Here is a 27,909-nt window from a genome sequence, read left to right as displayed (position 1 = left end):
GATACCAAAGTGCTCCACAGCAGTCGAGGAGAAAGGAAGAGAAAAGAGATCCAAAGGTGGGGGGAGATGAGGCTAGTCTTAAAGATGGATCTTCTTTGTTCGACTGATGCTACAATCCATAGTAGATCGGCTTTAACTTTCCTCGATACGGTGACCTACCACCTACAGTCCTGCACCACTAGAAAAACAGTTCCAAGGGAAACTTCATCTTTTGTTCCTTCCATTAGAATCATCCGCCTAAGACGGCTTATTACATTTTTAGTATTAGGTTCCAGAGTGGTATCATATTCTTCAGTAGTATCATATTACTCATTAATCAATTGCATCCTATTCCTTAAGACTTACGTATTAAGACTATAATAGAAAAATTAATCAGGTACGAAGAAAATAACCAACAATTGTTGGGCAAACTTCAAATCATATTATTATATCATTATATTGATTTGTCGTGTGTTATTGATAAGTTTGTGAATTGCTGAACCTCGGAGTGCAATTACTAAGCCCTTCCCTTTCCCTGTGGTTATCCGAACGCAGTTCTGCAAGACTCGCCCAGTCGAAGACTGAAGGCATGGTAATAATTGGTTGGTTGAGACCTCTCCTATGTCTTTGCCATTCGCTGGGATATGGGTAGAGTGTATCTCGTGGGAAACTCGTGACACACATTTCTGCCGCGGAAGTATTCTTAGCATCGCTGGGTTCATCTATTTCGACCCCTTTCATTTCAATTCCAAGGAAAAGCCAAAATCATTCAAAGAGAAATTGACTTAGGGTCACAATCTGATGACAGATAAGATTATACATTACGAAATCATGACACTGTAATCGATCATTTCTTCAATACATGGCTAATGCCATTTGTTTAGAACATGAAAATAGATTTTTACGTGTTTTTCAAATATGAATATACTAAAAGAAATTCATTCTCCATTTCTTGTTCTCCCTTGGTCTGAAAATGACTACATATTCAACATATGGTCAACATTATTAGTAGTCCCAAAACTTCAATCCCATTCTTGTAAATCTTAAATTCACGCGCTGGAAACCGGTTTAGCTTTGAGAAAAAAATGTTATCCATCCCTAGTAGAACAGCAGCATCGATAAATCCAACGAGTTCAGGAAATCAGACCCTGAGAAACTCGTAAACGGCGTTTAGGTTTGCGGGACAAAAGCTCAGATCGCGGGTCACGCGCATAGGGCAAGAATAAAGTCGAGAGTGTTATTGGATGAAGTGCTTGTGCAGGCCGCTTTGAGGAAGTCAACGTAATTTTCCGAGTCCTGGTGAGCTGTTTCAAGGAGGGGTCTTGTTCCCACGACCGTCATGATCTTTACCGAGTCGCTACTGCCTATTACTACAAGAGTCTCTCTTCCTCTCTCTTTTACACTTCTTTCCCCTTCCTCTCTCGAAAACAAGGATCTCCGCGGCATATGTGGGTTACGTAACTGCGTAGGTCGTAGGTGCATAACACGCTAATATAATGGAAGTGCTGCTCCCGCAAAGGAGCAGCCATAACTTTAAGCACATGTCATACAGTTGTACTCTATAATTAAATCCTATGCTTCGCTCTCATCCCTTTAATCACGTGAAATCTGAGAGAACCAGATAACTTGAAGCCATGATAAGATTAGCATTACTATCTAAGAAGTAGATCTCAAAACTACCATGCTTTACTAGCGAAATTTCGGTGATTGATAAGAATTTACAAGTGTTGTTCTTGGTAAGTACTGAGATTTCTTTCAGAACGACTACTCGAAATACTGGGAATGTGCATGTATAATAAGAAGTATTTTTGTTAGTATGACGTTTGAACAATTTCCGGAGGTCATTAATCTAATCAATTATCGAAATCTGAGAGTTTTATTAAACTTGAACTCCACTCTTGACCTTTCCACTTCATCAAGAATAAATTTAAATGGACGATACGGGGTCTTTTCAATTAGGTATACAAATCAGAATAGAGGCAGATTCTCGAGATTTCGAAGGATGCATTACTAATGCTACGTTAAAAATGCTAATACTGAACTGAATGCTTTATTTTCTTAGAGAATCTCAGGTTAGATTAATCATCGACGACTTTGAACTCAAAGACCCCAAGAGCATTTTAAAAATTTTCGAACGAATTTCGAATGAGGACGTGAAATTATATCAGAATCAGAAAGAAAACGATAAATACCTTTATTATATTAAAAAATTTCATTTAACTTTCAACCAAAATTTTGAAACATTTTTGATAACTCGCGTTTTCAATTTTTAAACTTCAAATATTCATAACTTTGTTAAATAAATCTTTTTTGCAAGTCAATATGATACGTACAATCCATTGCCATAAATATATTTTCAAAACATACTGCTGACATAAAGTAGGTTCCTAACTGTCTTATAATTAAAATCTTTATATTGTGTGAATGGCCCTTTTAATGCTTATTTTATCATTTAAATTTATTTATAACTCAATCCCGAATGGACAAGTGTGAATTCCCAAGAGGCTACTTTTGACCAAACACGAACAATTGGATTAACGAAGTTAGGGGTTTGCTACAATTTTAATCCCTCTCTTAAGAGCTAAGTTGCTTATGTGAGGGTGGTTGCATCTCTGCGGTTGCAGCATCTGTCATTTCGCACGTAACCATAGTTGCGGGGGTGTATCGATGCCAAAGCACCAGCCTGTCAGGAGCGATCATCCAAAGTAATGGATTCAACATGCATGGACTCTTTCTCCATCAGCGAAGGGGATGCACGAAAAAAAATGCTGAGGGAACGAATCGTTTGATCGGTTAACGACCCGAGCCACCCCCTTATTACAAGGGGTGGCTATTCAAAGAGGCTAAAAGGCACATACATAGTTTATCGATGCCTTTGAATGCAAATCGGCTTATAACAAGAATTTTAATTCGCTGTTCAGACTTTAATTTTTTTTAAATTTTAATGCAATTTAGAGTTTAATATTCATATTATAGGTTTGACAATAATCTAAACTTATGCCATCTCAAATAAGTAAATTAACAAGTTAAGTTTTTCAAGGCTTATTTGAGGGGAAATAGACAAGCGAATTCGCCTATGAGACAAGACTAGGCCACAGCTGCTAACGAACACCTTAATGAAATTCCACTTCTAGTGGGACAAAGCAGCACGTGCCTTCGTGAAGATTGAAAACAAACCTTAGAAAACTAGGTCAAGTACTCAATGGAAATCTTCTTCGTGGTCAGCAAATTCTACTTTTTTTTTAAAGAAGCAATACTGTAAGCCTATAGGGCTTTATATAACCCATATCTAATATAATACCGAAATCAACAGTTTTGGGTTCAACGATTCCCTAACGATGAGCCGAGCCTTAATCTAAGGGACCATCTAAAATTCGCCATAATATTATGCAGGCCTAGATTTATGGTGAGAGGTAGGTCGTGGAAGAAAGGTAGAGGTCGGGCATAGAGGCGTGTGCACTATATACTATAGTGAAGATACTCACCCGTGCCGTTAGAGTTAGAGGAGAGCCTGAGGCGAGCCACCCTGGTAGCCCTTCCGATAGTCAGCTTCCTGGGTCGTTGGCAGGAAAGAGACATTGGGTCCTGACGTCAGCGTGTCCAAGCACGCGGTTAGAATGTGCGAAGAACTAACGACCGAAACGAACGTGCCTCTTGAACTCTACGCGAAGCCGAAAGAACCGCACCCAGCAATGTTTTCCTCACTCCCCTAGGTCGAAATCAACTTGAACATTCACCCAGTTCAGTCAAAAATTCGCGGTTCTCCAGAAGATGTGAGAGGAACCGGAAGCACCCTCCTAAGTAATCAAAGATGGCGGCTGAAGACCGTACACGACAATTCGAAAACAGAGCGTAGAAAATCCATTCAAGATTCCCAGTACGATTTACGGGATGATGAGATTAATTCTTGCGAGAAAGCAAGAAGCATTCCCGCCCAACGATATTCTCCACGGACTTTAAGGAAAAGGCGGGCAGCTTGAACGACGCCAGTACTACGACTGGCGTTCGAGAACCAAACGCCCCAGCTGCCGTGGGGCCCCGTCCACCGGCTGCCATTGTGTGCGTCTTGTCAGTGTGCCACCATCGTATATCCTGCGTGCCATAGAGGCGCTTGTTGGCATACTACACCCAATGCTAATGACAGCTTCGAACAAAGATATCGGATCCTTGATATCATCGGCCCGTAACCTTATCTCCCTCCTGTCATTTTCATCAACAAGTAGTCACTTTTCGCCAACCTACAATGATGCAATTTGAAATTTCTGTAATTACCAAACAATTTTTGGTTGCGGAGTTTCTTGGATCGAATTTTCAAAGGTGCTCGGGTATTTCTAAAGGTATCTTACTTATTTTTAGCAGGGGCCGTCAGAGAGGCGAGTTTCTAGCCGCTAGCGTATTAAAACAGTAAGACATCTGGTATTTGTTTCCAGGTAGTTTAACTATCCTATTGGTTCATCTCCATATTCGGCGGTATTATTTGAGCATAGTGAACCGAGACCTTCAAAACAGGATAAGAAAAATGTATGTATTCTCTTGTGCAAAGATTTCATGGTCTACCAGACTAAATGTAAATCCCACGACATAGGAGAGTACTAATAAACATTTCACTGAATTGTAAAATATCGTAAAGAAGCTCGGTTACTACCCGACGCTTTTCCGTGCTAATGGATCACACAGTCCTAGCATCTAACATTCCTAGAAAATAACGAGGCTCAGTTTATTGCCACCTAACTTCGTTTTCTCACAGGTCGTGTCGAAGATTACGAAATTAGCAGGTACGGAATACGGAAGAATGCATTGCTAGAAGCACAGACACGGAACTCCCTTCGCAATTAACTTCGATGAAGATTGCTAGGAGGTAGCTAGCTGCACCCTAAGAAGCAACGACCCATTCGTTAGAGTCTTAGGTGAAACAAGTCCTGAATAGTACAAAATTTCGTGAAATCATTCTCATAGTGGACTTTTTGATTCTGTAATGGTTTAGTTCCTCCTGTAAGGGTATGCTCGTCACTCAAAGAAGTTAGAACGTATATCCAAGTCGTATGTGCAGCTGCCATGCAGGCGTGACGCAGTTACGAATAGGGGATGCCGAAACGACGGTTGCGTGCCACCTGGCCCAGGAACCCAACAAGCACCGGGCTTACTGCAATGGCGTAGGAATCAATCTATTGGAAGAAGGGCCCAGAGATCCCTGACAAAGGATTTCTGATCCTTCTATGCCACCATCTCTCTCCAACCAAAATCACCCCTCTCTTTCTCTCTCATTCTCTAGTCATCCCATCACCTCTCTCTTTCTCTCTCCCAACCCCCTCCAACCAAAATTCCTGCACCCTCGAAAATGCTCACGGTTCGCTCGCTTCGATCGATAGTTCTCCAAGCATTTGATCCTACCCCCGTTGTCCACCTCTGCCTACATCCCTCTGTATCCTAACAGGCTCGATTTTCAAGTTAAACCTTGCGCCGCGCTCTGGTCCAGAATTATTTAAGTGAAATTGAATAATTACAGCTCCAGGATTTCTCCTGCTTTCTACCTTATTAACCTTTCATTAGAGAGAATCTCAACCCCTTCGTACTCTCGAGGACTCTGAAAAGGGTACAAGATCAAAGTTCTTCATGTTATTTTACAGAAAGGGGAAAAATCTGGTTTAACATAATAATAATACATTGCTGACTGAGAGTTTAGGTACATTACTAAATCAATAATCTAACATTTGCCAATATTTATTATGGAATCACTTAACACTTCACTTTCAAACAGAATTTTAAATATTGAAACACGTGACTAAAGTTTTCAGCTTTTTCATCACGTTTAACCCTGTGCCAAATCTATGAATAAAAACAGTACCAACAAATGCTTAAATAGTTTCGGTGAAAAGTACAGGAAAATGAGTCAAATATAATTTTCAAAATTCAGAAATTCTCTAAAGATGAGACCCATTTGAAAATTTTAAAAATGATTAATTTATCCAAACTTGCAGTCAGGCGTGTATGATGTCGTACTTTGTAGATACTTCTTACCACATCATAAGATTTTTACTAACAATTATTAATTTTGGCATTGGATAAAATTCATAATGAACCGCAAATAATGCAAATCCATCATGTTGCAGGATTCTAGTATCCACTTTTCAGCCCTTCGAATATAATATACTCATCAGTTATTAGCAGCGTTTTATTATAATGCGTAATACTCGATCAACAATAGATTTTCCGAAAGAGCGATAAACGTCACAATCGTCTGATGGATCATGTATGAACACATTGTGTTCGGCATAAAATATGCATGCGTCAAAACTCCCAAATTTGCCGCTTTTTTACGCCTGACTGCTCACTATTTCGCTGCGGGACATCAGCAGCATATATGGACTACTGCCTATAATCACCATCAAAAGCATATTCTTCCGCTTTTGGTAGAACCTTTTGCGAAATTATACACGTGCTTGATTAAACATAACTTGAAAAAATCTAGAAGTTATACTGACAAAGAATTACAAAAACAAATTAATTTATTTGACTTTATGCTATTATTTTATTTCCTCGTATTTCAAGAATTTTTCGAATAATACTTGAGTAAATCCTGGACACCGGACGCAAGAGATAAATAAAATGACGTGAATTTTTTTTATCGTCTGGTAGAATCAAAGGCGTCGGATTGGGTGCAGTATATATACATATACAGGTATAGAGGGAGTACGCATTTCCTATAGAGGTGCAGTTTCCTATAGAATTTCCATGGAACCGACCGACTCTTGATATCCCCCACCTATGGGGTTTACGCGCAGATATTGCAATAGAAGCTGTATCGATCGTGCCTCGACACCAGACTGGCTGTTGTCAGGGGGTTGATAACGATATGCACGCCGTGTGTACTATATACAAATATATATGTATAGTTTATACAGTTGTGCATATGGCTTCTGGGGAGCCCTGATATGGTCTTAGACTTAGATAAACCATAAAAAGGGGACAAGGGGTTTAAGCGTTTAAGGATTTCTGCTTTGTATCCAAGATACTTCATTACTTGATGTTATGCCAGATGGAAGGCAGTTAACCAGGTGATGGACAATTTGGGAGAAAGTAAGACCAAAAGTTGAACATGTGTGTATAATCTATAAGAAATGTGAATAAACATACGACATTTTTAAGAGAGTTGTAACTAATTGTTACCAAAGAGAAACTAGCAGATCTTAGCAACCTTTTCATTGCAATTTCCATTCACCCTTTTTAGTTTAAATAATTGTTCTTGCCAACAAAGCAACAAGCGTCTAGAATGTTTTGCTATCTAGGACACATGGTCAGCTTTAAATTTCTATGCAATCGAAAACACCTTACAGAAGGGGATTTACATGTGAATTCCCACGAACATCCGTAACATTTCTCCCCACACGATTTTTTTCGTCGAATCCTGGGAAGGAAGGAAGGATCAGTTCCCCTTAGGAAGGAAGGGATCGAATGAAAGGAAGCCATTCCTGGTGTAGGAATTCACCCCAGGATACTAACTATTCCCTGTACAATCTCTATCTAGAGTCTAGATCTCGACTATAAAATCTATTTAAAAATCTTTGTAAAATTCTTGAGATAAAATATTAATTTAAGAAAGAATTGCGTCATGATTTTAGTAAAACTTTCAGGGTCAAGTGAGTCATTAATAGTGGGCAGCGTTATGGTTATGGGAAGTGCTAGTCAGAGTCGACAGTGGACAAAGAGAAAGAAAGACATAACATGAAGACTGACCCCCGTACAAGTCGAGAGATATTAACTATTAAGACAACGACCTGAACATCTCTACCTCTTTCCCTGACTCCCTTCCCTCATTGGTTGCGCAGGAGTGCCCAGAAACTTTCCCAGTTTCCGCGGGGTCAACGATGTATAGTGACTCTCAACCATAACAATACAAGATTCAACTTTTAATTAGTAGCCCCTCCTATCTTTCTGCGACTTTCGTCAGATTTTCTTCTCCTGACGGGAAAAACAACCAAGTGCCGCAAACTCACATAGCGTTTTAACTTTAAATCAACGCTAGTTGTCCGATTCATTTGATTCTTATTGCCTCTCGTAATTCGAGAGACGAGAATCAATTACTTAAGAAAGAAAGAAGTAGTTTCTTCTATTCCGGAAGGCAACTGGTTTGATTAAGTAATTGGCTCAATCAGGAAAACTAATGACCCCGCATTATTCAATCACCGATTCCATCTCCACCGATAAATTTTTTACTATTCATCCACTAATCGCAATCTAATTACCTCAAAGCTTCCACTGTGCAAGACATAAAGTCAATTCTTAGAATGAAGAAGCGTATTCAGTCTCCATGACCCTGTTAGGTTGATCGTAAAGTGAAATTACGTGTAATCGCGTCTGTCAAGCAATACAAAAATCGCGCATTATAAACAGCCTTATTCAGTAATTTTTATATTAAAAATTTTTATTCAGACTTGTTATAAAATTACTTCCTTGCATTAGCGTCATTAGCATGATGGGTGGAACAGATTCAGTACAGAAATAACTGCGATCTTTTTCCAACGAGTTCGCTTCTACAAGTGATTTAAACAAGGAACAGCTGTTCTAGATATCCATGAAATGAGAGAAGAATCGATGCATGTTACGGGTGGACTTGAGGAAACATAAATCTGTTCCAGGAGACATGTTCTAGCTCCCACGGTTTATAGCAGACGAACTTTCGCATGTCTAAATTGTTTGACTTAGTTAAATCGATGATGTAGTTTCAATCGAGAAAGCTATTAATTAGATTAAAAAATTCCTTTAGTTTTACTTACATTCCCATCTTTATTTATTGTATTGCTTATCTTTTAGATTTGTGGATAAGCTTGCCGTACGTTATCATTAAGAGTGGGAATCTCGAGTGGAACAATAAACTGAGAAAACGAGTAGAAGTTCTGAGCCTTGAGAGACATAAAAAAGATACTGATTACAGTCACGTTGTGGTCGTATTGCCCTTTGACTCGTAGCAATTAAATCATCTCCTTCCCCCATTCAGTCATTGACTTTCTCAATCAACAAGCTGAATGGCGCCTGGACTTAAATTGCGTGTGGGTCGAATTAGCTTTTCTGACTTCATGAAAGGTGGGCGAAGATAACGACATTTGAGTCACTGTAGGAATCATGTATCATCTGATTTCCGGTCGACTATCGCCAAGGTCAATGTGATTAAAACGCCCAAGCATATCAAACAGTATTTCTCGTAAAAATGAGATTTATAAAAGTAAAGATACACTTTCTAAATGTCAAAGAATCCTACTAAATATTTATATATGTACTTTATCGATTGGAGAAGTTTTTTTCTATATTCTAACAAGTATTTTATTTCGAGGTTAATTCATCTGTAAATCAAAAAGATTTATATAAAAGAAATTGTAGGTAAAATATATGTAAAAATAGCAATTTATTGAATGCAAATAAACTCTTATTCGTGAACATAGATTGGCATTTGAGAAGTTTCGCCGTGTGGGCGACAAAATAACGTTTTTTTATTTGGGTCCAAATCGCGCGGTCGCAAAGAGCTTCACTATGTAGCAACATTTGTTCCATTAAAGTCGAGAGGCTCACTACGCACTCCCCGGAGTAATATCTAATCTGAGTGTTGGGGTTGCGAATAACCCCTTAAAAAGTCAGTACACTGACAATGAGTTAAAACCAAAAAGGCCTTCACGAATCCGTGATCAAAAATGCAGTAGTAACATTTTTTTAAATAAAACTTTCATATAATTGTGTATGATAAAAAAGAAGAATTGGTAAGTATTAGATCTAATACATTTATCATGAATAAGTACTGGAAATCTAATTCTTCATTGGGAAAGAGTACTGGATCCAATACTTTTTTTATTTATAGGACGTGATTTGATCAGTAAATTCATTTTTTAGAGCTACATTAAAGAAAAGAAAGAATTCGTTCCCACAAATAAATGCCATTAAAATATGATATACTTAATAAATTTATGGAAATAAACAACAAAATTAAATAGTATTATTATTTATCGATCAGTTATAAAGTTAAGAAACTGGAAAAATTTGAAACGTACATAAAAAGCGATATCTCAACATTTGTTCCATTATAAATAGACCGTTGGCAGTGACGAGTACTCCTGGGGGTAATAGAGCATTCGAGGGGTTGTAGATATGAGCTCTCAAAAAAGCAGCCTCGGTAAACCGCAACAGGCTATAGCAAGATATTCCATCATGTACTTTTCTTTCGTAAACAAAATATTTCAACTCTCTTCAGACTACAATTTTAACACCCATATTTTTTTTATCTAGATATAAAACATAACATTACACTCTTCTGATTAAAATTTTGTTCAGAAAAGTGTGATACCAATGGAGACAAAAGACAAATGCGTAACTATAATTATGGACGATCCCTTGGCTCAAAAGTTAAACAGTCTATCGGAGAATCTGGGAAGACATCTGGAGAACCTAAGCCGAATCTAGATTCTGGCTTTTATGAGTGCTTGATAGCAGCAACATCCTCCTCCAAACACGATTCTTGAATCTCGACAGATGCTCAACAGTGACAAACAAGAAGTTTGTTATTTTGTAATCATTTTGATATATCAAAGTCATACATATCCGAGGATGAAACCGGTTATACACTGCGATTGATGAAAGGCAGAACACCTATTTTAAAAGAGTGTTACTACTATCACGCCAGTGAAAGACTTGTCATCGTCATTAGTACCGCATTAACAATTTACAAATAGGATTTTGATATAAAAAAAATGGTTCCTAATCCGTTCTTGTTTAATTTCTGACGCGTTCGAGCTGGCTGACTTTTATAACCTGCTTGCTGAAGTTTACATTACCTGCATCAGCCTCCGACAGCATTTCCGCTGCGTCGAGGATCGACGCACGTGCTGGGGTGTGCACAGACCTTATTTCCTGAATTTTCTACTTTAAAATGAGCAAAGATAATCCTCACTGCCTCTGTCGAGTACTTCTGAAATATGTGAGCCATTAAAGAAAAAGAAAAGCCTCAAAGGCGTTTCTGTCTAGAGCTGAAAAAACGTTTAGGAAGAACGTATCCACGAGTGTGTCTCCCGCTTCAGGTACTTGCCTCTCGACATCGACTTCCGGCCGGGATTCTAGCTCGTTTCCGCTCTCGATAGCACCATTTTGCTGTTTCGAAATGAAACTCGTAAAGCCATTTGTCCACGGAGAAAACATAAGGAAGATACGGCTTTATATTGTGCTATTTGAGCAAACAAGAAAGATGAAACGCAAATAAAAGCATAGTTTATTGTTTAAAATTAAAGAATTTAACGTACTCTCTTCTAGTGCAATTATATTTTTTATTATCTTTATTGTTTATGCAAATTGAGAAGACATACAGGAAAAATATCTTTGGTCAGGTAAGGATTATTTTTGACCGAAGATCAAAAATTCCAGGAAATATGCAAGTAGGATGAACATAAATACCAGATGCGATACGAGGACTCACCAAGCACTGAATACTTAAGATTTCATGAAGATGTGAACAAGATACTATCATTTTTTCGTTATCAGATAACTTTCTTATACCTGCTCACAAAACATCCTTCAATCTCTATTCTCCAGATTGCAGTTACACCTCTCTACTACTTTTATTCTAAGATAGTATTGTCTAATAACGTGAAGATTAATTAATTCCCCTATACTGCACAATTGCTCTGGAATATAGTATGAACTCAGTCGGAAAGTCCAAGCTCTGATTCGCTGGTATGTATGTTTGTTTACACTTTACTGTATATATTGTATAATGCATATATACATACTTGTAGTCTACAGCTGATAGGTAATACAGAACATGATAAACCGGTTCAAGAAATGGCATGTGTGGGAACAAAGACAGGTTATGCTCAAAAGTGACGTCACAGGCGAAGAGAGACCTGGTAAGTGTATATGGACGGGTGAGGATGGTCAGTGATTGTCGATGAGAGGCGAAGAGGGTACATGGACAAACATATCTTACAAACTCAACCTCCTCCAAACCCAGCTATTCAATTCCAAAGCCAACCGACAGTTTCCGGGTCATTTGCTTCTACATTTTGCACCACCTTATTAACTACGATCTACCACTACAGTCAAATTTGAATCCAATACATAAATTACTTCCTTATAAGGGGAAGTTCACATATCACGCAACGTTATTTTCGACTTTTTTAACCCCCTCTTAACCATGTAACAGACCGTAAAATTCCCTTCGACATAGAAAATTAATAAACCTTAATAATAGATAAATCACCTGAAAACAGCCGCTAAAAGTTATATTTAACCTTTTTTAAACATTACGTAATATGTGAACGCTCCGTAAGAGGATACATCCACCGAGAATGCAATTCCCCTTCTTAAGAACTTAAAAACAGTTATCTGTTTCTAATTGATTTATTTGGGAATACATTTTGCAATACATAATTCAAGTTTAGACAGGAACTCCACCTGTTATGAAAATCCTGGACTGAGATTCTCTGAGGAATGATTCATGGTACAAAAAGTTGAAAAGAATGTAACGGAAGGCGTGAGGATGAAAGAAGAACTCTCTCTGATACGATAAGAAGCAAAAATCTTTATCTTATTACCAATCCTCCTCTGTCTTAATAACCCCTTCAGTAGACTCAACTGACAGATATTTACCTCCACTTTCCTTCTTCTTTATTAAAAAGTATACAATCCCCAAAAGTAGTAAATGCAAATAAGAAACGTGAAGAAACTAAGCAAGTTAATCTACTACAGGAAGATAATTTATCAGCTTAAACATTCGATATCTGATCCACGATTTTTTTATAAATACCCCGAGCATCATAAGTATCCAGGTAGGGCCATATTCGGTTTTAAAAAATCGGTTCCCGGAAAAACTTAAGAGAATTATATTGGTCAGGTTGAATCTTAAATTTGGGATGAGAACCTCTAGGTGACTCAGGTACACATGAGTCCTAAAATTTAAAGGCAGTATCGTCAGCTGTTTGTCTGCGCGCAACAAATCTCGTTATACGGACGGGGGTGAACGAAGGAAGCGGGGGTGCAAAGTAGGAGGGTGCGTTTCGGAACATCTGGCCTCTTGGGGAATAGGTGGTTAGAAATAGACGAAAAGTTTCTCAACCTTAGGGAAAAGACTATTTAAATTTAGTATCATATATAATTTGAGCACGTTATCGAGAATATTTAAATTATACAGAACATTTCAGAATATGAAGATAGTTAAGTGATTATCGGCAACCTGTTGAACTACCTTGCGATTTCGACAGGAAATAGAAACAAAAGCCTTTTTCACAGAAGGGACTATTTTCTCTTTCAATTCTTCATCTTCTGTTTCGAGAATCTAGAAGACGCCCAATTTAAAGATAAGCTGAGTCTGAACGCTTGGCGCACACGCAAGTGTATTTACAACTAGAAAAAGAGGAAGAAGAGGGTATTCTGTATTCTGAATGGATGCTTTTACGCGAGTGAACTCGAGGTCTCCCACAAAGTAAACTATAGCAGTAATGGGTTGTACTGAGCGTTGGTCGTCTCATGCACCTTACCTCCCGGCCGAGAAAAACCGTTGCTTCTTACTGCAGCGACTCATGGATAGAAAATCCTTAGTCATTTAATGGCCCTTTGACCTTCTATTTTAAACAACGGCATAAAGCATTAACTCCTAAGTTCTCTTCAGAGTTCATTGAATCTAAATTTATGCATACCAAATAAAATATGGAGGAACGCGATACAAACAGATATAAATTTTCTCCAAACTTTCTAGAATTACCATGCAATGATTAATTGCTTTATGCAATATATTTATAACTGAAAGGGGTAGAAAGTTAAATAGCTGTTAGCAATTAATAATTGCACAATGATCGAGGAATGCATCATTGTGCATTTACAAACACAATCATTAACAACCATTATTGAACCAAGAATTTCCTCCGCTTTGTTGTTAGATACCCTATTCACAGTTATTGGTTCCGTCGCGCTTTACCGATTCGACTCAGACATTTGCTTTTGCAATCAAATGTATCGAAATTATCAAACTTCCCGAGTTTCGCAACTGAAAACAAAAGCTTGCAAGGAAATGAAACGGGAGGGTCGAACCACAATGGCTGCCAGAAGGATAATAAAGAGGGTCGCGGCTCACAAAAGTATCGGATGGACGGCGAAAATACACAAGGGAAGAAAACACGAGTTCGTGCCAAGCAATGAGGGTAAATCATGCATTGCGGGAAAGTCGGTCAGTTTGAGAGTTCTTAAAGTTTTCTTGGGCTTGTATATTCGCGGGCAACCTAAAAAAAAATAGCTGAAGTAGAACGCTCCGTTGTTAGGGATGAGTATTTCCTAAAGAAGGAAAGGGAATATATGATAGGGTGCTTTGATCTTTCAGATGCTCTCATTTTACGTTGCTTTTAATTTCATTTGCTATGAAAATGTGAAAAGGTTGTCGATAATAGTAGTCATGCGTATAGAAACTTTACCCATGTAAGTCAGTAAAATATACATTGCTGGCATGCAATTGGAACGTTATGTAAATAGTTGTATCGTATGAAGAGAAAAATACCACTTTCATGTAAATAGTAGAAATAATTTACTAGGAAATTAATTTAATTTATAATTTATTAAGAAATTTTGGTACTAAGAGTTTTGCAGATCGACAATTTTAAATACTCATTGGAAGTTATGTTTCAACGTATAAAGCAAGATAATACACATGGTAAATAGTGATTTATGGCGCATCCCTAAAAATTAAAAAATAGTTTTCTCTTTCTAGATAACTTCTATCACAATTATATCACCCTACAAAGACTGCATACATCCTGGAACAATGGTACCTGCAATAATGCAATATCTGCAACTGATCGCTAATCGGGATGACGAAACTCCATAATAAATTGCAATCTGCAGAAGGTCAGAGGCTTGGGTTGAGGCGCGAAAGTGTTTCCCATGATCGAGTAGGAAACACAGCATGCAATAGAAACACCTGTAATAAAAAATCAGCAAATTGGCTCACCTAGGCCCATTTTGCGTTTGAGTTTCTTCAGCACTCGCATCTTGCTGCGCAAGGGTGCCAAAATCTTGGTATCACTAGTGTTCTGATTAGCCTCCACTTGGTTCTTCAAGTGATGATGATCGTGATGATGTTGGTGATGGTGATGATGATTGTGATGCAGCGGAACACTGGAGCTCGCGTTTGCTGCGTGTCCACAGCAATGACAAGGGTGGCTTTTGCTGCCAGCACCTTTGACCACACACTCGCCGGACACCCCCATGAATGCTAACGTTTCCTCGACTTGAGAGAAAAGGAGTATGATTCTGAAGACACCCCACTTCTCACTTATGTTTTGCGGAATGTACTGATTATCAGATATTCCGAGCCACTGTCAAGAAGTTTCACCGTAATTTGAAGAAAACCACCCTTATAAAGTAAACTGTCGCGTGACTAGATACGTGCTACTTGGACTCGCCGGTTGTCCATGGTAGAATGGAGCACGTGCTCGCGAAGGAACCAAGGAGACGTAGGAAGAAGACAACTGGGGACTGGTTCCGAAGAGGGACCTAACCTTTGCGACGTCGCGTGTTACTAAGAGAGAAAACAAACGCAGCCACGTGCTGCTACAACGTCTGATTGCTCTTCGAGAGCCCAGGGTCTACTGACGACTTCACAGACGGGAGCCAGGGGTATCGCCGAGACGCGCGCGAGCCAGAAACCAATGGGAAAACGAGGATTCCCACTCCCGCTGGAACTTCACGATCAGATAGGGAGGAGGGAAGGTAGGCACCTGGTGGACAGCTGCCCTTACCTGAACGCACCGGGCTACCCTGTTCGAAGGGAGGTCAGACGACCCCGTCCTTGCTGATATCTTGCGTTGCTAGGAGTTCTCTCATTGAATAAAATTGCTATCACTACGCAGAAAAAGACTTCCAAGTAGACTTCTAGTCTGGGATTCAGGTTTAGATTCGGGCTAAGTTGAGCAGGAAACTAGAGTATCACATTATTCCCATAGATTTGATAATTTAAATAAAAAGGAGTATTGATAAATTTTATTATAAGAGTTTGAACAATAACATATATAAGATATGTGTTTGTTTAAATAATTTAGGGAAAGGGGTAAACAAAATTTTTTTTGAAACAGTTAGGGCAAGAATTAATTCGTTGTTCTATTTATACTAAACGTTGATGAACTTTTTTCTAGTATTGACCGACTTTTTACTGTTTATCGGATATCTCCACTATGATCTATGTTAAAATAAGATTTAGAGAATCCTCTTGTGTATTTTAATTAGTTCTTACTTTGTTTATCGCGAATGTACCTTTCCTTAAAACACTTTAAACTAAAATCATCTTAATAGCATAAACCATGAATATCAATTTGAGTTCGAACATTGCATCAAAATAACTTTCACGAGTGATGCCCAACCGCCTTCTTGCATATAAAAACAAATGATTTCAGATATTAATGAGGAATATAAATTTGTTATACACAGAAAAACTTGAAACTGTTTTCTATTACAAAAATATTTTAACTTCTTAATATTTAAACAATAATTTAATTTCGGCAAAACATCTGCAATGCAAAAACCGAGTATAATTAAATAAGTTGTGAAATCAATGTTGGCCAAGTAAAATGAAAAAATAATAATTAACATTAACTGATTAAAAGAACTTCTAACTTTGTTGTATTAACTTCTCCATAATTTTGTTTATCTAAAAGATTAACTCTTTAATACATTACTCTTTAACATATTGCATCTTACCAAATTTATATATTTTAACAATTTTCTCTATAAATAATCTTCCTAAATTTTCTTCAATTGAAATTTTAAAACCAAATAAAAATTTTGTTATTTAAGATCGAGATGAAATCTACTTCCTCATGAATAATTTTATGCAAAAAAAAACCATCAGGGATTATTTATAGGAAAACTAACAAGGTTTGATAAATAGATTCTTATGCTAGTTAAAAATCAACATAATGTCTGCAAATAAAAAAGCAGTCATAGTTTTAGATAGATCGGTTCAGAATCAACCACAAATTTAAAAAATTAATTTTGTAATACTCCTAATCAATTATTATGAACTATGTATTATTTTTTTTAATTTACTTTGCCAACTTTGATTTCACAACTGCATTTAATTGTACTTAACCAAGTTTTTGCATTTTAGATGGTTTTGATGAGACTGCACTATTTTTTTGGAAAAAATATATCCAAAAATATGATAAATTAAATATTTACAAAAATAATCTCTAAAAGAATGTCCATATTTTTTGTTTCTAATCGGCCGATATTAACATGTGTCCCCGGCCATTTGAATTGACATATAGGGTTTTAAATAGGAAACACTCGGTTTTCAAAAAAATGGAAAAAAGCTGTACATGTTTTTAACTTTTTGTAAATTAAAGTTTAGTCACTCCTTAAACAATGTTACATAAATAATTTGCACCTAATGTCCTTTTATTTTGACCCATCTAACCACATTATATTGTGCCCGGAAAATGCTCAAAAAATGCAAAGTAGCAGCCTCATGTAAAATTTATTCTAAAGACGATATTTTTTATTTTATTAACGTTACTGCTTTTTCTACGATAAGAGACTAGTTTCCAAGTATTTCTAAATTAATATGACACCTGGTAAGCAATTATTATTTTTTTAACGAAATTTTTTCCCATGAATCGTGAAGTTACTATTTTAGAGATTAATGATGTAGTTCATGAATGTAAAAATAATAGTTTTTCTTAAAAACATTTCTTAATTATTTTAAAAAATTTCTTTTTGTATAGTTATTTCCCACCAAATCGTTAAAAATGTGTACTACTTGGCAATTATTTAAATACTATTCATATTTATAAAGAGTTTTTTCTGATTGAATCGCGACAACTTGTTATTTTCTTGAATTAATGGTACAGTTAATGAATGTCAATAGTGACATTTTTTTGAAACACAGTTCGTAATTATTTAAATAATTAAAACTACTTGCTCCTTTACATATCAAGATGAAGAAAATTCTCCATTTGTTAGTTATTTCTTATCTCAACAAAATCGATCTGAAAAATAACTATGCATAACGTATCTAAAAAATGAGATTATTGTTTAAAAAAATTAGGGTAGAAGTTTCTGAGATTAGAAAACACCCAATAATAAGCGACATAGCGTAAGACTGTAAGATTTGAAAAAACTTTAATTTTCTCCAACTTTCCTATGAAAAGGCCCAAGTGACTGATTATTAACTGTTTAAATAATTTCAAGCTGTATTGAAGAAAAAATATCACTCTGAATATTCATTAAATGCGTTATTAATCACAGGATGTAGTAACTTTTCAAGATTTACAGAGGAAAAAAGTTGTTTGAACAAATAAAATTGTTTACATAATTGCAAAATATCGTAAAAAAAATAAATTACTTTCAGCATTCGTTAATTTATTGTGTCATTAATTCCAGAAAATACTAACTTTTCAATATATACTCGGAAAGAGTGGTTGAAACAAATAATAATTGTTTAAACAATTCAAAAGCATTTTTAAAATACTTGAACTTGTCATTTAACAAATACAGATATTTCATCTTGAAAAAATTCATCAGTAAATATTTCACAGATTTATTTTTTGAAGCATAAATGTTTACCAGCAAGCAAATATTTGCTTCAACTACATATTTCAAGATTGCTAATAACGAAATAAGTTTAAAGAATCAATAATTGAAACAATGGAGTTAAAAAATGTGGTCCTGCATAAACGGCCATCCTTAAAATAAGGCTTGATATATAATAAAGGTTAATATTTTCAGCAATTTCATAAATAATCACAAGCTTGAATAATGCAAAATCTTTACGATTAACACAGAGGGTAAAGTGCTTCTGTAATGAAAGGCCAGTGCACGATGTACTTATATCAGATAATGGCAAAGTACAGCAAGTATGCATAGATGAGGTCTTCGCAAACGTGCAGCTTTCTCATACACAAGAAGGTAAATGAGAAGGGTCGCTCGTCTGCCCAAGATGGTTTTACGTTTGCTTCGCGAATAGACGCGCATCACGCAATAATTTAGACAAAAGGTTAAAAAAAGATCACATAAAAAATACTTTGAGAAGAACTTGATAAGAGATTATAATAAATAAAACTAATAAAAAGTTATTCTCTAGTGAACGATCTAGGCCCTAAACATTCCGATAAATGTACACTCGAACCTGGATTACCGTAAATTGAATTTGTGCGTTACGAAAATTGATGCCACTACGTTAAGTCAAGATTTGGGTAGTAACTAAACTTGTTTCAAGTACACCAAACTTTCGATTTCAGTCAAGTGTCGGGGGTTGCCTTCAAATGGCCTTGGACTGATTTCAGGGGGACAGAAACGTAAACAGTGAGGGCCGCCTGACTCGTTTCCAATTGGAATATATACCTATATGCTATCACCCTGAGATCGAGGTGACTAAAAACGAGAGTTTGGTGTAATTCATTCACTGAAAAATTACGTTATTGTAACTTTTAGGGTAACTTCGTTACTATATTGAAAAGTAACTTGTAACGAGTAGTTACGATTTTTTCAGAAACTTGGAACTTTAATTTTAGTTACTCTGAAGTTACTTTGTGTTTTTTGTATGTTTCCTATTAAGAGAGGCTTCTTGGCCAGTTATGGGTAGAAAATGTATCTCTTCTGGTTGAGGGTTTAGCAATTTTATTGAAAAGTCGTATTTTTTTATGAATTGAACTATGATTGATTCAAAATAAAAATATTTGTTGGTTAAAATAATATCAACTATTATATCCTTCATTGAAAATTCATCTATTTTAGTTGCAAATTTAGTCACATACTTGTTTGAACATTCACGCACTTTGTTAACAATTAACTAGTTTGGTAGAAAGTTCCAATTATTTCGTTGAAAAGTAAAATTCGGGGCTTTCGTTTCCAAATTTATCACTTTGGGTTAAAAAATCTGATCTTTTTTGGCTGAAAATTAAACAATTTTGCTACTAAATCATTCTGTTTTGCTTAAGGATTTAGCTATTTTACTGATAAGTCAATGTACTTGAAGTTGCGAACGTTCATATGAACGAAATTACAGATTTTTCTCCCGAATTTTGTTCTGTCTAAATCATTTAGGATGACAAAAAATGATATTCCATCGGAAGAAGTTTTCGAATTTTTTTTAGGGGTTAAATACCCTTACAAATCACCCACTAATCAAACATGCCAAGCACAATTTTGATTGACGATATTTGAAAATATGAAAACGTCAAAAATCCTCTTTTTTGACCTCACTAATTATAGGGGGAGTGAGAAAGTTCGGTAAGACCTCTAAAAATCACCCCTAATATACCCACACCTAAAATTTTTAAAATGCCAAGTTTGATTGTCGATATTTGAAAATACAAACACGTCCAAAATTCTCTTTTTTTACCTAACTAATTATAAAGTGAGTGAGAAAGTTCGGCAAGACCCCTAAAACCCACCCCTACTATACCCACACCTGAAAGGTTAAAAATGGCAAGTTTGAATGTCGATATTTGAAAATATAAAAACGTCAAAAATTATCTTTTTATCTCACTAACAATAGAGTGGGTAAGAATGTTTGGCAAGATTCCTAAAAACCACCCTTAATATATCCACACCTAAAATGTTAAAAATGACAAGTTTGATTGTCGATATTTAAAAATATAAAAACATCAAAAATTCTCTTTTTTACCTTACTAATTATAGAGGGAGTAAGAAAGTTCTGCAAGACCCCTAAAAACCACCCCTACTATACCCACAGCTAAAAGGTTAAAAATGACAAGTTTGATTTCGATATTTGAAAATATAAAAACATCAAAAATTCTCTTTTTTTATCTCACTAATTATAGAGTGGGAGAGAATGTTTGGCAAGACCCTTAAAACCCACCCTTAATATATCCGCACCTAAAATGTTAAAAACGACAATTTTTATAGTCGATATTTGAGGTAAAAGGTAAAAAAAAGAGAACTTTTGAAGTTTTTGTATTTTCAAATATCGACAAGCAAATTTGTTATTTTTAACCTTTTAGGTGTGGATATATTAAGGTTGGTTTTTAGGGGCCTTGAAGAACTTTCTCAACCACTCTATAATTATTGAAATAAAAAAAGATAATTTTTTACGTTTTTGTATTTCCAAATATCGACAATCAAACTTCTCAATTTTAACATTTTAGGTGAGGACATATTAAGGGTGGTTTTTAGGGGTGTTGCCGAACATTCTCACCCACTCTTTAAGTAGTGAGATAAAAAAAGAGAATTTTTGACGTCTTTATATTTTCAAATATCGACTATCAAACTTGCATTAGGCAGAACTAAATAATGGGTGATGTGTAAGTGCAGGTAACTCCATAAAAAATATTTTTTTTTAATTTCGCTCAAATGAACGTTCGTAACTTTAAGTACATGATAAGTCATCTTTCTTGGTAAACTTCAACTGTGTTTTATTTCAAATTATATTTTTTGTTGTTGAAATAATATTAACTATTACATGTTTAATTGAGAATTCACCTTTGTTGGTTGAAAATTCATGTATTTTGGAAAAATTAAAATATTTCAGAAGGAAGTTCAAATGATTGGCTAAAAAATATAATGAACACTTTGTTGAAGATTCATATTTTCGATTTAAAAATTGAACTCTTTTCTTGACGTGTTGTTTTTGGTTTGGAAAATTCATCGCTTTTAGTAAAAAAAAAATGCTGTAGAGGGTTTAGCTATTTTGTTGAATATTTAACTATTTAGTGACAAGTTAAACTAACTGGTTAAAAATTCAGTTGTTTGGCTGCAGATTCATAATTTTAGTTGAAAATTCATCTCTTCGGTCGAAAATTAACTTTTTTTAAATATAGGTCATTTTTTGAAAATTCGTCTTTTTCGTTAGAAAATCGTAGGAAATCAAACCAGTTGTACAAAACAACTTTTTTGATGAAAATGGATATTTTCGGTATGAAAATTCATGTATTTTGTTAAAGTTTGAACTATTTCCATTAAAATTTTTTTCAAAAGTGTTATTTTTTGTTTCAAATTACATATATTCCCAAAACAATATTTGTTCTTTGCGTTTAAAAATAAAACTGTTTCATTGAAAAATTTGAATTACAAATTTTTCTTGATTTTTTCGACAAGTGAAATAACTGTAAGAAGTTACTCAAAACAAGTAACTACACCAATTGCATCGTATACACTCAACAAATTGTTACACGGTAAAAAAATTGAGCTGTGACAGAGATATTATTCCTTATTATAGCTAAACATTTAGCTGAAAATGAACGATGGAATTTAGAAAGATCCCTGGATCAGCGAAAATGAATATCCTTGACCATTTTCCATATATCGGGAATATCGTATAGTGAAAACTCTAATAAGTACAGCTATAATAGGGATATTAAGAATAAGTGTCTGAAGAAATTATCTATCGGAAGAGCGCCGGTGCATTAAGAGAGCAACGAAATAAAATGGTGACGGCCTAATCGGGAGCAGTGACAGTTCAGATTTACTTTGGACAATTAAACGCTTTTTACCACTTAAAATATGCGCGAATGTTAATATTAAATAGAGTTCCTGATGTGGTAATAACAATTTACATTTTTTTCGATTGTAGGCGATAAATATATTGAAATATCAAAAATTTCAGGGAAATTCATTTTCGCGATACCAGACAAAAGATTGGCTAATGTAAGTCAATATATTTCTATAACAACTAAATTTTTTTCTAATTTGAAGATAATACAATTATACATAATCTGTCGAAAATAATAAACTCTCGAATTAAGCAATTTTGTCCAAATAACTTATTTATGAGAACAATTTACATAAAGTAACTAAATGTTCAACTCTTCTAACTAAACGTTTTACCTAATCTAAGCGGACACTTTCTTTAAGTTTAATATATTCTCGATTCACTCGTTCGCCTCAAAAATTTTTTTCCGTGTAGTTAGCCATTTTATTAGTTTCTAATACTAACTATAGTCACTACATCTATCCATTTTTCCACGTGAAATATAAATTCTCAACCAACCACCCACTTCTAATTACTTTTGATTCAACACTTTTAGTGATAACTTGTAATAATAAGAGGAATGTATTTCTTCATCAGTAATCATTTTCTGAACATTATACTCATAAAAAAACGCCAATTTCCAGTTTAGAATTTCAATAGTAACTTATTCCGCATAATAATAATACGTACCTCTGGAACCTCTCTGGTACCTCTGAAAATTTTTCAATGAACCTTTACCGAGGTTCTGGTGGTTCGGAGCCCACCTTAAGCTGTAGGTCCCCCCATCGTATACTTTACTGCAACCCAGTCCGTCAATGATGGGGTAAAAACCAGGCTTTGACCAATATGTCTGGGCAGACTGCTCTCATCAGATCACTTGATTGCATTATAAAAATGCGTCTGTGACTGATGATATATACCGGGACAGCCCTGTGCAAAATGATCAAATAAAAATCCAACTCTAACAAAAAAAAATGCCTTCAACATATTGGGCAATATAAGCCTGTGACAACATTTCAACACAGAAATGTTTTTTTTTTTTAAATATTCACACGAATTACCTAACGTTACAAGCCTTTTTTTGTTTTAGTTTTTAGTTTAACACTCATGAAAGATCGTGTTTCCATGAGATTCGTGTGGTCTCTCTCTCCCATGAGGTAGAGTGACTGTGTAGAGTGTAGACACTGCTCAGTCCAGTGCGGACACTGGACACTGCATAAATTATTAATGCACCGTCTTTTCCCATCAATTGATCATATTATACGTCATTTCCAATCAAATAAAATCAAAGGATTTTACGAGTACAAATATTCCACCGATTTAATGAAAGAAAATTTGTTGCCAAAGTTGGCAGTATATGAATAAAATATTTGATATTTTCCTTTTGATTCTGATAGGTTTTTTAATTCTCTTTTAAAATACAAGGTAACATTTTTTAACTGAGAAAAATGCAGTGATCTTTCTGTAAGTTTTTAAACTAATTTTTCTTAAACAGCTAGCGCTTTTAGGGTTTCGTATCTCCAGACAGAAACCAACTGAATGAATTTGCTACCATTTTCAAACGAAAAAACAGAATAGTTCAATTTTAAACCAAAGAGATAAATTTTCAACTAAAATTATAAAGTTGAACCCTCTACAAAATTATTTTGACCAAAAGAGATGAATTTTCGAACCAAAACAATACTTATCAACAAAAGAGTTGAACTTTTATTTCGAAAATGTGAATTTTCCAAAAAATTGTTCATTATTTTTTTAACCAACTAGTTGAACTTTTTACCAAAATATCGGAATAATTTTGATCAAAATAAATGAATTTTCAACCAATATAGATGTATTCTCAATAAAAAATACAATAGTTGATATTATTTCAAGCAAAAAGAATTAATTTGAAATAAAAATGAAAAAAATTTTCAACAAAATAGCTGAATCATCAATCAAAAGAGATTCATTTTCTACTAAAATAATTAAATTAAAAAAAAAAAAATTTTCTTGTCAAAAGTGATCAATTTGAAAACGAAAACCACGAATTTTGAACCATGAAGAAATATAAATTCTTACCAAATTGTTCAGTTTTTAAGCCAAGAATACGAATTTTCTAGAAAACATTTGCATTTTCATACCGAAAGTGTAAATTTTCAAAAAAAAAGTTACTTTTCAATCAAATAGTTGAACTTTCTACCAAAATAGTGGACTTGTTAACAAAAGACACCTAGATCTACGCTAAAATCAGAACTCCCGACTTCATCAAACATCATTTATCAAATCAGTGAGATAAGTTTCTAAAATCCTTAAAAAACAGCACATTTCTTGATGAAAAAATTCTGTGGCATGCACATCCTGCCGATCGAAAATGTATTCGGTCGCATATACGATTCTTACAAAATAACGATTATTATTTTAAACTTCTGATAATATTATTACACAAATAAAGCTGTTATCAAATTAAACTTAACCAAGTCAATTTCTTTATAAAAATGAGGTAGACTATCTAATGAGTATGAATCAAATTAAACGCAAGAACAGTTTTTACTCAAACACAAATTGCCAATGCGTGCACAATGATAATTAAAATGAGTCAGTATGCGGGTTTCAAATAACGATTCCATTCAATATAGGGGAAACAAAAAAGATTTTTATTCAACTCGAAACTTTTTCAATAATTTGCATAATTGCAATCCATGCGGGCTGTTCGTAAACGGCAATATTCACGTAGAAATTAACGTGAAATTCAGATGGTATTTAAAAATTTTCCAAGTGGAATTACGCGTGAAGATCCACTGTCTAAATCACAATTAAATCTTACTGATTCAAACAGCTACAAATGAATCACTGATTGCAATCAGTGAAGCTTTTCATTGAAAATCAGTGAAATGACACTGATTTTAATTTAGAGAGCACGCAAATATTTTTAGTTTGGTTTAAAAACAAATGTTTAAGCAGAGATACTGAAAGAACCAAGGCATATTTTTCTTCGCAAAATTCAATTTTCAGGCACTTGAGAGTCGCAAAGAGTCAGGAAGACAAGGCGGAACGGAATTCAGTTTATATAGAAACAGAAATTACATTGCGGGCAAGGATTGCGGTGGATCGAATTGGAGTACTGAAACCGAACTCGTTGTCGTAGAAACCGGTACCAAGCGGTCGATAAGCTATTGACGGGAAGCCGATATTCTGCCCACTCGCATGACGTTCTCGCGAAAATTATTGTGTAAATTGAGAGTCCATGTTGCACCATTGATGTCAATTTTTATTCAATACAATTGCCCAAGGTTAATTAAGCGATAAATAAATTCTCAACAGATTTCTTGTTTCTTTTCAGTGAAGAAAGTTTGCTTGGGTCCGTGCATAATTTAGGTAAATTCTCTTAGGTGTGTGCATGCGTGTGTGTGGGGGGAGGGAGCCATTTTCGCATGCCATCAATAGATTTGATTGAAAACAGCTGTTTGTCAATACAAGTGCCTACTAACAGGCTAGGCTGGGGATTACGATAAGAAATGTAATCTTCAATTTAAATGAAAAATAAAAACTTAGTTCGATAGTATATGTATGAAAAATACGGAGAAAGTATATGAGTTTATTCTATACGCAGAGAGCAATGTCGAAACAAGTACATTTTTCAACATTATTTTCTCAAACTGATTTCTTTTATTTTACGTTCCCACTTTCCATCTTTCTTGTAACTAAAATTATTCCTAAATAAAGTAAACGAACGCAATTCAATTTTCACAAATGAGGAATTACATAATGGAATATATATATATATATATGTATACTAGATTTAAAAAAGAAAGAAAATATGTGTTTAGTTTGTGGAACAAAAAAGGTTTCAACTATTTTTTTCCAAATTAAAATGAATCCCTTTTTAATAATAGTTTAGAGACTAAAAATTATATAGGAATAAAATTGCTTTACCATACCATACCATACTATCCTTTCCTGGCATACTTCTCTAGCTTCTTTTATTCCCATGCATTTTTTAATGCAGACTCTCGTGTTTCGGTGAGTTCTTATGTCTCTTCTAACTAGGGTCTCATTCACACATTCTAACCATTCTTTCAGGGGTCTACCTCTGGGCACGCTGCCATTTACTTTACCTTGATACACTTGTTTCGTTAGTCGCTCATTTGGCATTCTCTCAACATGTCCGAACCAACTTAATCGATTTCTTTCCCATGTGTCTACTAGCGTCTCTTTTGCACCACATTCTTTTAGAATTATCTCGTTACTTACTTTGTCCAACAGGGTTTTCCCGCATATTATGCGCATGAATCTCATGTCAATTGTGTTAATTTTACTCTTATTTTTTTCTTGATAAGTCCTTGTGTCGCTACCATATAGTACAGTCGGTACAAATATATAATTATGTATTGACATTTTAGCTTTATTTAATATATTTTTACTTCTAATAAGGGGACGTGCTCTACCAATAATCTTCTTACCTTCGTTTATGCGTCTATCTAATTCCTCATCTATCTTCCCGTCCCTAGTAAATAAGCTACCAAAGTATACGAACTTATCAACTTTTTCAATTCTCTCATCATTTAATAAAATATTGCATAGTGTTTTCTCAGTCTTTCCTTCGAACACCATAGTTTTTGTTTTATTTTCGTTAATTTTGAGGCCCATGCTCTTCATGCTTGCATCTAATTTATTCAAAATTCTTTGTAAGTCTTCGATTGTCTCTGCCACAACAACCTTATCATCTGCGAACGCTAACCTAACGCTAATGCTGTTTCGAGATCCACACCCTCTTCGTCGGAAGAGCCATTCTTAAATACTTGTCGATAAATAATATAAATAACCATGAAGACATAACGCATCATTGTCTAACTCGTTGAATAATATCGAAATAGTCACTCAATTTCCCATTCACCCTTACACTCGCCTTGCTGCCCGCATATATTGTTTTTATAGCTTGTAGGAGCCATCCATTGACTCCATACTCTTTCAGGACTTCCAAAAGTTTACTTCTATCTACCTTGTCAAAAGCTTTTTCTAGGTCAACAAATGGACATAAAACTTTTTTTTTTATTTTCAAACTTTTTTCTGTTATTTGCCTTAAGCTAAATATTTGATCCGTATACATGACCTTTCTGCCATAAACCCACTTTGGACTTCCCAAATCTTTGCTTCTGTTATTTTCATTACGCTACGAATAAGTATTTTTGAGTATATTTTACTTACGGTACTACTAAATAAGCTAATCCCTCTGTAATTATTGCAGTCGCCTTTATCTCCCTTTATTTTGTATATTGGTACGATAATTGCTTTTTTCCAATCGTCTGGCACGTCTCCAATCTTGAAACATAAATTTATCAATTCGCACAGTCTATGTGGTATGCACTCACCACCGTGTTTAAGCATTTCAGCGTTAATACAGTATACCATGTGTATACATATGAAACCGGTATTTTTTCAAGAAAAAAACACATTTATTTCAAGAGAATGATAACAAATATTTTATTCAAAGTATGCGCCCTCGC

General features: G+C 35.1%; 1 protein-coding gene across 4 annotated transcripts in view; it reads right to left on the bottom strand.

The window, feature by feature from the left end:
* LOC117171935 (protein neuralized) overlaps positions 1-27,909 on the bottom strand; it is a 176,837-nt gene that overhangs the window by 11,379 nt on the left and 137,549 nt on the right. The window contains exon 1 of one of the 4 annotated variants that reach the window (XM_033359603.1): positions 14,951-15,565. The exons of 2 other annotated variants lie outside the window; for them this stretch is intronic. In XM_033359603.1, the coding sequence (XP_033215494.1) occupies positions 14,951-15,209 (259 nt within the window). In that variant the 5' untranslated portion in view covers positions 15,210-15,565. Of the gene's footprint in view, positions 1-3,464; positions 3,915-14,950; positions 15,566-27,909 lie in introns of those variants that run through there. One more of the 4 variants, XM_033359604.1, reaches the window with a different exon arrangement.

This window comes from Belonocnema kinseyi, chromosome 4 (genome assembly GCF_010883055.1).
Source record: "Belonocnema kinseyi isolate 2016_QV_RU_SX_M_011 chromosome 4, B_treatae_v1, whole genome shotgun sequence".
NCBI lineage: Eukaryota > Metazoa > Arthropoda > Insecta > Hymenoptera > Cynipidae > Belonocnema > Belonocnema kinseyi.
The sequence above is the reverse complement of the archived record's forward strand: the minus strand, read 5'-3'. Positions and strand labels throughout refer to the sequence as shown.